The 13,819-nt window shown below is 43.6% G+C and overlaps 1 protein-coding gene across 1 annotated transcript in view; it reads right to left on the bottom strand.

Moving 5' to 3' along the window:
- Window positions 1–13,819, bottom strand: part of USH2A (usherin) — a 994,545-nt gene that overhangs the window by 230,024 nt on the left and 750,702 nt on the right. The window contains exon 48 of the mRNA XM_073553328.1: window positions 8,948–9,116. Coding sequence (XP_073409429.1) covers window positions 8,948–9,116 — 169 coding nt within the window. The remainder of the gene's footprint in view (window positions 1–8,947; window positions 9,117–13,819) is intronic.

Raw genomic sequence — 13,819 nt, 5'->3', positions numbered from 1 at the left:
CTGGTGAGTTGGGGTTGTCGGCGTGCCCTTAGTGATGCTCCTGTTTTCTCCACCTCTCCCCAGTCGCATGATGTTCCTGACTATTTGGCTGACTTTTATGATGTATTTAGTGAGAATGAGTCTGCGTCTCTGCCTCCTCATAGGAGTTATGACTGTGCAATTGAGCTGAACCCAGGGTGTAAATTCCCCAAGGGTCGGCTTTTCAATTTATCTGTACCCGAGAATGAGGCTATGCGATCCTATATTAAGGAGTCGTTGGAGAAGGGTCATATTAGACCATCCTCTTCACCCTTAGGTGCTGGGTTTTTTTTCGTGGCCAAAAAGGATGGTTCATTAAGGCCTTGTATTGACTATCGTGCCCTCAACAAAATTACTGTTAAATATCAATATCCGTTACCCCTGATTTCTGATCTATTCTCCAGAGTTAAAGGTGCTTGCTGGTTTACCAAGCTTGACCTCAGGGGGGCGTATAATCTTATTCGCATTAAGCATGGGGATGAATGGAAGATGGCGTTTGATACTCCGGAGGGACATTTTGAGTACCTGGTGATGCCTTTTGGGCTCACTAATGCCCCTTCTGTCTTCCAGTGCTTCATGAACGATATATTCCGAGACTTTGTGGATAAATTTTTGATTATCTATCTGGATGATATTTTGATCTTCTCCAAGAATTGGGACTCTCATGTGGAACATGTTCGGACTGTGTTCCAGATTTTGAGGGAGAATTCCCTGTATGTCAAGTGATCGAAATGCCTTTTTGGGGTACAGAGGATTTCATTTTTGGGATTTATTTTGTTTCCGTCAACTATTGAAATGGACCCAGCCAAGGTACAGGCCATTTATGATTGGGTTCAGCCCACTTCTTTGAAGGCCCTCCAGAAGTTTTTGGGCTTTGCTAATTTTTATCGGAAATTTATAGCTAATTTTTCTGGTATTGCCAAGCCATTGACTGATTTGACTAGGAAGGGTGCTGATGTGCTGAATTGGTCTCCGGAGGCTGTTTCTTCCTTTCAGGAGCTGAAGCGAAGATTCACTTCTGCTCCGGTTTTGCGACAACCTGATGTCTCACTCCCGTTTCACGTGGAGGTGGATGCTTCTGAGATTGGTGCAGGAGCGGTGTTGTCCCAAAAAGATCCTGTGACATCTAAAATTAATCCTTGTGCTTTCTTTTCCCGAAAGTTCTCCCCATCCGAACGCAACTATGATGTGGGGAATCGGGAACTGTTGGCCATGAAATGGGCATTTGAGGAGTGGAGACATTGGTTGGAGGGAGCCAAACACCAAGTCGTGGTCCTTACTGATCACAAGAATTTGATTTACCTGGAGTCGGCCAAGCGCTTGAATCCTAGACAGGCTAGGTGGGCCTTGTTTTCCACACGTTTTGATTTTGTGGTCTCTTTTCTTCCGGGCACTAAGAATATCAAGGCAGACGCCCTCTCTAGGAGTTTCCTTGCTGATTCTCCTGTTGTGACTAAGCCTGCTACCATCTTAGGCGAGGGGGTAGTTCTTTCTGCCATCTCGCCCGATTTGAGACGTGCTCTGGAAGAGTTTCAGGAGGACAAACCTGAGCGTTGTCCCAGTGGAAAGTTGTATATTCCTGACCAGTGGAGGAAGAGAGTGATGTCTGAACTTCATTGCTCTGCATTGGCTGGTCATCCAGGTATTTTTGGTACTAGAGATCTGGTGAGTCGGTCTTTTTGGTGGCCCGCCTTGTCTCATGATGTCAGGAATTTTGTGCAGTCCTGTGGGACTTGCTCCTGGTCTAAACCTTGTTCTCGCTCTAGTGGCTTGTTGATGCCTTTGCCGGTGCCCAGGAGGCCATGGACCCATATTTCAATGGATTTTATCTCTGATATGCCTGTCTCTCAGAGAATGACTGTTATTTGGGTGATTTGTGATAGATTCTCTAAGATGGTCCATCTTGTACCACTCCCTAAGTTGCCATCTTCCTCTGAGTTGGTGCTCTTGTTTTTGCAACAGGTGGTTCGCTTGCACGGGATTCCTGAGAACATTGTATCTGACAGAGGAGTTCAGTTTGTGTCTAGATTTTGGAGGACTTTCTGTTCCAAGCTGGGAATTCAGTTGTCCTTCTCCTCTGCGTTTCACCCTCAGACCAATGGGCAGACGGAGAGAACAAACCAGACTTTGGAGTCGTATTTGAGATGTTTTATTTCTGCCGATCAGGATGATTGGGTTTCATTTTTGCCCTTGGCCGAATTTGCTTTAAATAATAGAGCTAGTTCTGCCACTTTGATGTCACCTTTTTTTGTAACTTTGGGTTTCACCCTCGATTTTCTTCAGGGCAGGTGGAGCCTTCTGCCTGCCCAGGTGTTGACACTGTGGTGGAGAGAATGCACCAGATCTGGGACCAAGTAGTGGATAAGTTGTCTCTCTCCCAGGAAAAGGCCCAGCGGTTTTCCAACCGGCGTAGGACCGTTCGTCCCCAGTTTAAGGTGGGTGATATGGTTTGGTTGTCATCAAAAAATATCGCTATGAAGGTGGCTTCTCCTAAGTTTAAGCCTAGATTTATTGGACCTTACAAGATTTTGGAGATTATTAATCCGGTCTCTTTTCGGTTAGCTCTTCCTGTCACATTTAAAATTCATAATGTGTTTCATAAGTCCTTGTTGAAGAGGTTTGTTGAACCAGTAGTTCCTGTTGTGGCACCTCCTGACCCTGTATTGGTTGAAGGTAACATGGAATATGAGGTAGAGAAGATACTGGATTCCCGTCGGGCTAGACGGAGACTCCAGTATTTGGTTAAGTGGAAGGGTTATGGTCAGGAGGATAATTCCTGGGTCTCTGCCTCTGATATTCATGCCAAAAGATTGGTGCGTGCCTTTCATCGGGCTCACCCGGATCGCCCTGGTGGCATGGATGAGGGTTCGGTGACCCCTCCTCAAGGGGGAGGTACTGTTGTGAGTTCATTTTTCCCTTCACCGTTGAGGTCTGATGAACTCCCTCCTCTGGTGAAGGAAGGTAGTGAGGCTGATTACCAAACACCTGGGCAGCTAGATGATGACTGGGTGGCTGGAATTGAGGACTGCTCTGCTTTGTACACTTCAGTTTTGTTTTTGTTTTGCCTTGTTTTTTGGGAGTTCTGCCATCCCCGGCCGGGGGTGAGCTAAATTCCATTTTTGTCTCTGATCTGTTGATCTTTTGCTCTGTCTTCAGAATATACCCGAGTGCTGATTTAGTTTTTTAAAGCCTAGTGACTTCAGGGCCTCTTTTTCCTATCAGTCGGTTGGCACATTTTGGATAGGGTTTTTGCGGATGGCAGACAGCAGCTTTCCTATCCTGTCCTATTTTAGTTAGCTTGGGCCCCATCATTTGCTCAACCTATTTTTCTATCTGTGTTAGTGTTTTCATCTTGCTTCACCATCATTATATGTTGGGAGCTGCCTATTGCTTTGGGGTCTGCTCTGGGGCAGTTTAGTTTTTCCCCTTTCTGTCTTTAGGCTATGTAGTTCTCCGGCTGTGATCGAGGGGTCTAGGGCACTGTAGGAACCCCCCACGGCTACTGCTAGTTTTTGTGGATAGGTTCAGGGGTCTGCAATCCGATAGCTGCCAACCTCTCTGGTTTTTCTGGACTTAGCTAGTATTTCGTTTTTTCCTCCTTCGGTGACGGACCACTCTGACCTTTCCCGGCGCCTGCGCACTGCAGTACTCTCCTCTGCTCTCAACAGGGCAGAACAGTACGCCTGCGCCAGAGCCGCAACGGGAAGCAAAGAAGAGGACGTTATCGCTAGAAGATGGGAGGCGCCGGACCTGGACAGCGACACCCTTCGGACCCAGACCGGACTGCCCCTGGGTCAGCATAATATAACTAGTTTTTTTTATTTTTCAGGTTACATCGGGGGCTTATCTACAGCATTACAGAATGCTGTAGATAAGCCCCTGATGGCGGTGGCCGCATCTTACATGCAAAAAAATAGGTGACAGATTCTCTTTAATATACAGTGGATACAAAAAATCTACACGCTCCTGTTAAAGTGGTGTGTAGGTTTTTGTCATGTAAAAAAAAGATACCAAGAGTTTTTCCACCTTTAATATCTCCCATAATCTGTATAAGGCCGGGATCACACATGCGAGTCTCTCATCTTAATACCCGGCACTGCCGCTGGCACTTGGATCGGAGCGTGCGGCTGCACAGAAATTCATGCAGCCGCACGCTTTACTCCTGAGTGCCAGCGGCAGTGCTGGGTATTAAGATGCGAGACTCGTCCGAGTTTCTCTCATGTTTGATCCCGGCCTAAGAGTGAACACCCTCTAATAATTGGGAATGTGATTGTGCTCAGAATTAGCCACTCACATTTACACTCATGTTACATTGTAGTCAGTGCACAGCGGATGTCATTTACAGGGATTTTGATTAACTCTGTATAAAATTTAGCTTTTCTATCAGATTTTCCTTAAATTTTCTTAGTTGGATTTTACACCAAAAGCCATGGTCCGTATATAGTTGGCAACAAAGCAAAGAGGTCTCATTGTTGAATGTTATCAGTCAGGAGAAGGGGACAAAAACATTCCAAGACATTAGAGCAAGACATTAGAACACTGTGAAGATTTCATCAAGAAGTGATTTAAATTTGTCACAACAGTGACATTACATAGAACTGAATATCGTAATTAAAGTAAAGTCAAGAAGAACATTTGTCCTGGAGGCTTCCAAGAGGCCGACAGCAACATTAAAGGAGCTGCAGGAATTTCTGGCAAGTACTGTTTGTGTTGTGCATGTGACAACAATATCCCATATTTTTCATATGTCTGGCTTGTGGAGTAGAGTGGCAAGATGGAAGCCTTTTCTAACAAAGAAAAACATGCAAGTCTGGCTATAAACCTACATTACGTCTCCATAAAACATATGAGAAAATTGTGTTATGTCTGATGAGATCACGGGGAATTTTTTTTTACCATAATTACAATGAGTATGTTTGGCGCAAAGCTAACAATGAGCATCACTAAAAGAACATCATCCACACAGTAAAGCATGGTGGACGCAGCATTATGCTTTGGGCTGTTTTACAGCAGCTAGACCTGTGGCTTTAGTGAAGGTAGAGGGAATTATCAGTTAATTTTGCAACAAAACCTTCAGGCCTCTGCTACAAAGCTGAAGATGAATTTCATCTTTTAGCACAACAAAAACAACCATAAGAGCCCTCCAAATCCACAAAAGAATGGCTTCTCCAGAAGAGGATGAAAGCTTTGGAATGGCTAAGCCAGAGTCCAGAATTGAATCTAATAGAAAATCTGTGGGAAACCTGAAGAGGGCACTGTACACATGAACTGCCCCCATAATCTGACGGATCTGGAGCTAGTGCAAGTAAGAGACTTCTAGATGCCATGCTGATAGATTCCTGTCCCCAAATACTGAATGCAGTCATAAATTCAAAAGGCAATATACAAAAAAAATTCAAAAGGCGACTTCACTAAAGTATGTTTAAGGGTATGTATATTTATGCAACAACTTTAATTTTAGTTCTCTAGTTTTCTTTTCCCTCCCAAAAATATTTCAGTTTATTTTTTTAATTGAATTATACAGATTATGATTCTTTTTGGTAGGATTCTTTTTTACATTACAAAAATCTGGCATTTTAACAGGGGTGTGTAGATATTTTATATCCACTTTACATGTCCATAACTGGTCATTTATAGCTATATAGATAGCAGAGATGTACTTTTTTTTGTCTTTTGTGTCTATACTTCCAGTAATTGCATTTTGGGGGTTCATTAAATAGGCATCTTTTCTTCTGCACCCTTGGGGGTGTCGTACATAACTATGAGTTATATGGAGTCAACTGTAACTAAAAGTAGTTGATTCCCACAGACCAGAAAAGAAGCAAAACATAAAGAGATGAAATACTCTATACTTATTTCTTTAATCCTGGATTAGTCTATATCTATCTATTTTGCAGCATTTATAAAATACGTAATTGCACTGTACTGTATAAACCAGATTAATACGAGTTTACTTTAGGACAAGGTATAATAGATGAAGGAAATAAAAAAATAAAATAAAATAATGAAAGCAGAGTGATTCAGTGGCGAGAACAGTCCTAGTACTTTGTGACACTTGGGTCCGAATAAGAACAATCCAACATATGAATGAAGCATCTACACTGTGGCCACTTTATGTCAAACTCTAAATAACTATTTTGGAAATGTAGTTTGTTTTTCTTTATTTAAATATACATATTTGTTGCTTACAGGCTCTTTTGTTTTCCATGCAAATTACTAGCTTTAGAATGAGTTAACTGAGAATCAGTGAGTGAGCTTGTTCTGACTTGGCTTTTGTAACTCTTTCAGCCATCTTTTTTTAAGTTCTGTCAGCTGATTTATGACCTCAAACTTCAGCTCAACTTTTATGTCGTCAGAAATCAGCTGAGAGAAGCTCCAACAATGACTGATAAAAAAAAAAAAATACAAATTCTCTGTAAGAGCAGCTCACTTATAGTTTCTCAGTTAACTCATTCTGAAGACAGCATAAGAAAATGCAACACAGAGGCTATAGAAGGAAAATGGTCCAAAATATTTAATGAAGCCCAAATGCATTTTGTCCTAAAATAAATGTTGTATGTATGTAAAACAAAATGTCTCCAAAAGTGTCTTATTCTGTAAAGGGATTCCATGAGCAGGTTTTGCAATGTAATCTGAAAGTAGCATGATGTAAGGGCAGAGACCCTGATTCTAAAGATGTGTCACTTGCTAAGCTGTGTGCTGTTGTTTCAATAAAATGACTGTTTTATTAGCAGGAGTTTATCACTATAGGAATTGGTGTCTCGTGCCACTGATTATTAGCTTTCTATGAATATATAATGAACACAGAAAGCTGCCATCAGTGATGTGTGGGGCAGAGCTATACACAACTCAGCATTCCTAGCTCTGCTAGATCTGCAGCAGAGAAAACAGTGATAGCATGAAAATGACAGCATGCAGGTGATTAAGTGACACATCACTGGAATCAGGGTCTCAGACCCTACATTATGATGCTCTCAGATGGGGTATCAAAAACCTGCTGACAGATTCTCTGGTTTGTGACCGTTTCTCGCCTGTATACACCTTGCCATTCTTAAAATTAGCCCATTCGTATGGGTTCAAACCTTTGAGTCTGTACTTTGAGGTCGGCTTCTTTGTTGACTGAGCCACAGCAGATAGGCCTTTTCTCCAGGTGTTTAGTTTCTGCTATCCTTGTTCAGTCGTCTAGGGTAACAGGTGTTTAATGGACTCATTTGTCTGCCTTATTATCTTTCGGGTGCGCCTTTATATACTTTTCCCCTGCTGGTATTACTTGCTGGTGATAGTCTCACATGGATGTCCAGATATAATGCTGTGGTTTTATCCAGTTAGTGAAAGACCAGCTAGGGATTATCTCTCTGCTGTTTATGTTCTTTACCCTGCACCTAACTTCTTTTTCTTTTTAGGAAGTACTTTGATACATCCTATTAATACCAACTCTGCGCAACGCACTAGCAATTTTCCCGTGAGGAAGTCACACTGCCTTTGCGGAAAGCGTGGGGTTTGCAACTCTCTCCCTCCTTCAATTCTACATTGCTTATTGCATATCTGGTGGTGTGTATGGATTTTTTTTTACTAAGTTATTTATGTTATAATTTGTTTTCCCACATTCCAATTTTGTATATATCATATTCACATGGTTTATATTGCCTGCACTGCATCACTATGGGTGTTGTGGCACAGTTCATATCGGAATCATTACTTATGTAACATCATCAAAATTCTGCATACATCTATTGTTATTCTGGGAGTCAGTCTTCTGTTTCTAGCCTTGTTTATTATGACAAGGTAAATGTACTTTGCTGCAAAAAGGTACGGTAATTCTTAACTAGTGATGAGCGGGTGTCTTCGGCGTGCTCGAATAATATGTTCAAGTCCCCACGGCAGCATGTCTCGCGGCTGTTTGACAGCCACAACACATTGCCTAAGAAACAGGTAATCCCAGCATGTGTTGCAGCTGTCCATACTATTCGAGCACGCCGAAGACGCTCAGTTATCCGGGCGCATTAGCTCATCACCATCCTCTACCTCTTGATTGTTTTTAATTGCTTTTATATATATATATTGGTATGTTTTTGGTATCAATAAAGCATCTTTTTTCATTTTTGATACATTCTTGCATGTATTATTTTGGGAAATTTGTTTACCCCCTTTCTTCTTTTCACATAGTACACCTTTTTAGGAAGTAGGTGGCAAATTCTCTAACAGTACTTAATCCTTTATTTTGTATTTCATGGTTTGCTTTATTCACTCTGGGATCTCTTTCTATTTCAGCACACTTTCCCTTCTGTAGGTAATTCACACTCTGCTCTGCCCTCTGTTTTTAAGGAGGGATGTGAAGCGCTTAACGGCCTTTCAGGCAGCATAGGGTTAGGGTTAGGGATATCTCAGCTCACGCAGGAACCACTATAGACTGCGGGGTCAGGATCTCTAGTCTGCACAGAAACCGGCAGGGTCATTTGCAGTTTTGGAATGTGTTACCTATTTTTCCCGAGTGAGTAGATATACAGTCATAACACAAAGTTATTATAAAAGTATATGTATTGCGTTCAGTCCCATTTTAATGTCTGTGCTCCACTTTGTGAAAACTTTTGCAACTTTTAAGCAATTGACTAATGCAGCATTTTTGCTTCCACTCACACCAGAATTTAACACATGGATGTCTACGGATCATGGCTTGTGAGATCATCCTCATCATGGCTTACATAAAGCATTCTGGTGGCTTCTGAACTATTTCCAACACTGATGTAGAAACATGGCATATTTTGGAACACAGTGACAGAAAATACATTATTCAACTATGGTGCCATATATCGTTGGTAGATATATGGTGCCATATATCGTCGGTAGAGTCATTTGGAGATGTAAGGGGCAGAGCAGCACTCGCATTCAGTTCTTGTATATTGTGAAACAATAAGAACATTTTCATTACCAGCGTGAAGTTTGACGTAATATCCTCCACAGCAGTGATGGTCGGGCTTCAGCATGTACACTTGTCCCGCGCAACAAATCCGTGACGCATTGTGAATGAATGCCATGTAGTTCTGTTCGCAGCATTCATATCCGTCCTTTCTGTCATGCAAAACGTGATGGCAGCACTCCTGTTATAGGAAAAATAAGCAAGTGTAATGAAGTTATCTCGGCACTGCACCGAAGAACTGCATTCATTTCTATGGCACTTTAATTAGATTACCACAGTTTGCATTAATTAAAGCGGGCTCCGAATGCCACACAGAACTAACCACAAGAGCAGCAATAACATTTTAAGAGTTGTTCCCAGATAAACAAGTTATCCTTAATGGAAAGTTATCCTAGTAGTGGACAACCCCTTTAATGATTGATCTGTGTACTCTGGAAGGGAGCGGATCTCCAGAGCTGGGCTCTTGGTAAACAGAACCGAATCCCGTTTGCTGTTAGGGCGAACCCCGCAGTTATGAGGACTATAGTGAGTGTTGTTTGGTTTATGTCAAGAAGACTGAATGTGTCTAACTTCTTTTGTTTGGACTGGTTTATTAAGCCTGTTTTACTAACCGGTTGAAAATTTAAACAAAAAAGCGTTCAAGTGAGCTGATTGTGAGGCAGTGACTGATGTTACATGTGAGGCTCTCTGTGTGTTCCACCCCCAGGATGCGCACGGAGGCGTATTGGGGCCATGAGAATGCATTGCAGTCACAGGCATAGCTGTGGTTGCAATGCAGACTAAAGTGAATTTAGGTCTTGGACATGCTGGTTGTCCAAGGCAGATTTAAGGAAAACCTGCTCTGGGCTTTTGTGTTTGAAACAGACTACAGATGGTAGTATTGCAGTTCGTTTCATTCCGGGCCGGGTTTTCCATATGGCTGAAGGCAACAGGTTGCTAGTTAAAAACCCTGCAGTATAGGGTTTGGGCAGTGGCGTATCTAGGGGGGGCAGCCGGGGCAGTTGCCCCGGGCGCAGCCAGCAGGGGGGCGCAGTTGGGCCGCCTAATACAGCGGTCCGCAGTGTCCTCCTTGGTGGCTGCGTTCTGCCGCTCCCCATCCTGTGAGTCGGCTGTTCTCTGTGACGGCTGTCAAGCTGACAGCCGGCGCAGAGAAGGAGGCCGTGCCGGCTCCCAGGGAGCAATTGTACTGGCGTCTATACAGACGCCTGTACAATTGAAGCTCTGACCGCCGGGCCAGAGCGACGTCAGCAGCGTGATCAGGTCATGTGATCATGCTGCTGACGTCACTCCCCGGCGCCCAAAGCAAACGCTGGTGGTAAGTTTGCTCCTCTGTGGAGCTGAAGAACCACCAAAGATGGGAGATGAGGGGGAGTTAATGAGTGGAGATGGGGGGGATTTGTAGAGGGGATGGCGGTTAATGTGTGGGGGTATTTAGACTGGGGATGGGGGGTTAATGAGTGGGGGGTTAATGTGTGTGGGGGTTAATGAGTGGAGATGCCATGGGGTTAATGTGTGGGGGGATTTGGAGTGGAGATGGGGGTTATTTAATGTGATGGGAGTTAATGAGTGGGGATTGGGTTAATGTGTGCGGGGGTTAATGAATGGGGATGGGGGTTAATGTGTGGGGGGATTTGGAGTGGTGATGGGGTTAATGAGTGGGGATTGGGTTAATGTGTGCGGGGGTTAATGAATGGGGATGGGGGTTAATGTATGGGGGCGTTAATGTGTGGGGGTATTTGGAGTGCTGATGGGGGTTAATGAGTGGGGATTGGGTTAATGTGTGGGGGGATTTGGAGTGGGGATGGGGGGTTATTTAATGTGTGGGGGGATTTGGAGTGGGGATGGGGGTACTTAATGTATGTGGGGGATTGGGGATGGGGGGATTTAATGTGTGGGGAGATTTGAGGACACAAAATAAAGAGTATGTATGAGGAAACAGTATGGGGGATTGGTGCAGACAGTATGGGGAGCGAATGGGTTAATGTATGTGGATGGACACAGTATGGGGAGTCGGGGATATGTGTGAGCAGACAGTATAGAGAGTGAGGGGGTAAATATATGATGAGACAGTATGGTGAACAGAGGGATGTTAGAGGAGGGAGGGGAATAGTGTGAGGCGACAGTATATTGCAGATATTTTTATTTAGGAGCATTATAATAACACTTCTATCTTTAAGGGCATCGTGTGGGGATTTGCTGCAGAAGACCGGAGAAGATGGAAGTCTGCAGAGACGAGATGTGGATGAGAAAACTCATCATGGGGTCTGGACAAGAAGAAGGAAAGGAGAACGACTTCAGAGACGACGTCATCTATAAGGTACCTGGATGTAAATGTTATTTGTGATACTGACTTGTTCTCATGTTTTTATTTGTTAGGAGCATTACAGGGGTTGTCCAGGTTTGTGCTGAGTCTGCAGACATTCTATGTGACTGCAGACGTCTGAATTCTCACAGTGCTCACTGAACGCTGTCAGGATTCTCTCATGCCGGTAACTTACATACATACGGTCACATGCTGACTAGACATGTGTGGCCTCACTCAATGAAAATGAACAGAGCGGGGCCGGGCACGTCTAGTCGGAATGTGGCCAGAAGTATATAAATCACATACTTGTGCTGACTTAACTGTACATCGGCAAGGGAGAATCCTAAAAGTGTGCAATGCATTAGGTGTGAGAATTCAGAAGCTGCAATGTCAGGACTCAGCTCTGTAGGTTCCAGTACTCATTACATGGACACTTCACTCATATGTGATTTTCATAGGTATGGTCCTGTGACAACGAGCTTCTCTTCCTGCTTCTCTCAGTATTTTACTGAACATTGAGAGCATTAGGAGGAGCAGCTCGTGGGTACATGGCTAAGTGTGCAAGTCGCATATGTACTTGGGGGGGGGGGGGGCGCCGAACCAAATTCTTGCCCCGGGTGCCAGAAAGCCTAGATACGCCTCTGGGTTTGGGTGTGTCAGGTAGAGGGACAGTGTCAGTCTGGTGTTTGCTAGAGTGCAGAGAAGTCGGCTCTGTGTGAGGCAACACAGGCCAGCGGAGCCAAACAGCCAAGACAGCAGGAAGGCCTGGCACCCACAGCATACACAGCGGTGCAGTCACCCACGGCAACTGGTCTCAGGAGATGGACTGGCGTGTTTATAGGGCTGTAATCCAGATGATATGGTTCCTGGCTGCAATCCAGAGGATATCGTATGCTGTGCATTATTTGTGAGTTAAACATTAAAGAGACTTTTGCCTTGAACTTTGCTGGGTCACTGCCTCATCACTGCATACGGTGTTAACACTTTACACCAAACAGATGAAGGAGATGACGGGTGAAGGAAAGGAAGATGCGGTGGATATCGGGTGCTGCCACTGATTCCAGGTGTTGACTATTCACGATTTATTTAGGTGACGCGCTTCGGAGCATCTAGTGTTCCTTCCTCAGGCATAAGGTCTTTAGAAGAAAGAAGAAGGTCATAGTGAAACGGTGTCCCATTTTTCTATGATAACTTATTACGCTCCTGACAGTAAATATAATTTATTATTATGCTATTCTTTTCTTTATTTTTTTGTATGTTTCCGTCTTCCAGGACAAGAATGACTATTCACGCGCAAATCTGGAATCTGTTTTGACGCCTTCCCACCAGCAGCATCCGTTCTCTGCAGGCAGGACGATGCCCGGTCGTCCGATACTTACCTGTCATTTGCTGTCAGCTATCGGAAAGGAGTTTTATAAATAAATAAAATCCAACCCTAATAAAACAGCAGACATTGCACTCCAAGACATCTCCCCTCTCCTCCGCAGAATCCTCGCATCATCCATTTTCAATGTGAAAGGTACAGAAACAGAGAAAGCCAAGAAAAAAAAGTAAAAAAAAACAAAACAAAAACCTCCGCAGCCGATGTATCCAAATTGAATTATAGGGGTTGACGCTGACTTGAGAAATTCACTTTTATTAAATTAGTTATTCAGAGCAAACAGCTATATTGGTGGAGACGAGTCGGCTCTACTGGCAGCCGGGCTGCGCTAATGTTATATGCTCTTCATCCCGTCATTATGTCTTTGTATTCTGTCCATCTGGCACTAAATTATACGATACGACTACACTGGCTGCTTTGTAAGTGTTGCCTCCCAATGTAAACGCTTTGTGATTAGACCCAAACGTGTCCAGTTCATCTTCATATAGACATAATAAACCCATCGAAATCTTGTTGACGGCGTCCGACCATTGCCGTAATGGAGTATAAAGGGCCAGGATTTGGGATTTTTTTTCTCCAAGCTAAAAAAAAAAAAAATGTTCATTTTACCCCCATTTGTCACATCATAATGTCATCAAGAACCGCGACGGAACAACAAAATGCAAAAATCATAGAAGCGTTGACATCTAAAGGAGAAACTTAGACGCTTCGGAATAATATACAATTCTCTCTTCAATCAGATTTTAATTACCGCCTCCTATACGGGGGGGGGGGGGGGCGTATTTGGTGAATTTACTAATAGCCGGGTCGTTGGAGAAACGCTGTGTTTTCTGTTGACAAATTGCCACGTTATTTCATTATGGCTCGTCAACTCCGGGAGATTCCGGCACAGATCGTCAATAAAAGCCATTTGGAATCTCCCGCCGTGCGAATTCCACGTATTGATCCGGACTCTAAACTGCGGTTTAATAGGAGAATTAATCTGAAAAATACAATAATTAAGAAAAAGAAAAAAAATTCCTCCTACCTCCTAACAGATTATAGGGGCTTGTCGGGCAAATGGATGCGCACGCTCTTGACGGAAATTGTATTGATTTTCAATAAAGGAGAATTGGGGCGAATTTAGAGGGAAGTTTAATACATTTGTCAATGGGCTTTGCTGCTAAAAAGGAGTTTCTTTCAGAAACAGCGCCCCTCT

Source organism: Dendrobates tinctorius, unplaced genomic scaffold (genome assembly GCF_039654945.1).
Source record: "Dendrobates tinctorius isolate UK_male_01 unplaced genomic scaffold, ASM3965494v1 ptg000201l, whole genome shotgun sequence".
In the NCBI taxonomy this organism is placed as follows: Eukaryota; Metazoa; Chordata; class Amphibia; order Anura; family Dendrobatidae; genus Dendrobates; species Dendrobates tinctorius.
This window is presented reverse-complemented; position numbering and strand designations above follow the sequence as displayed.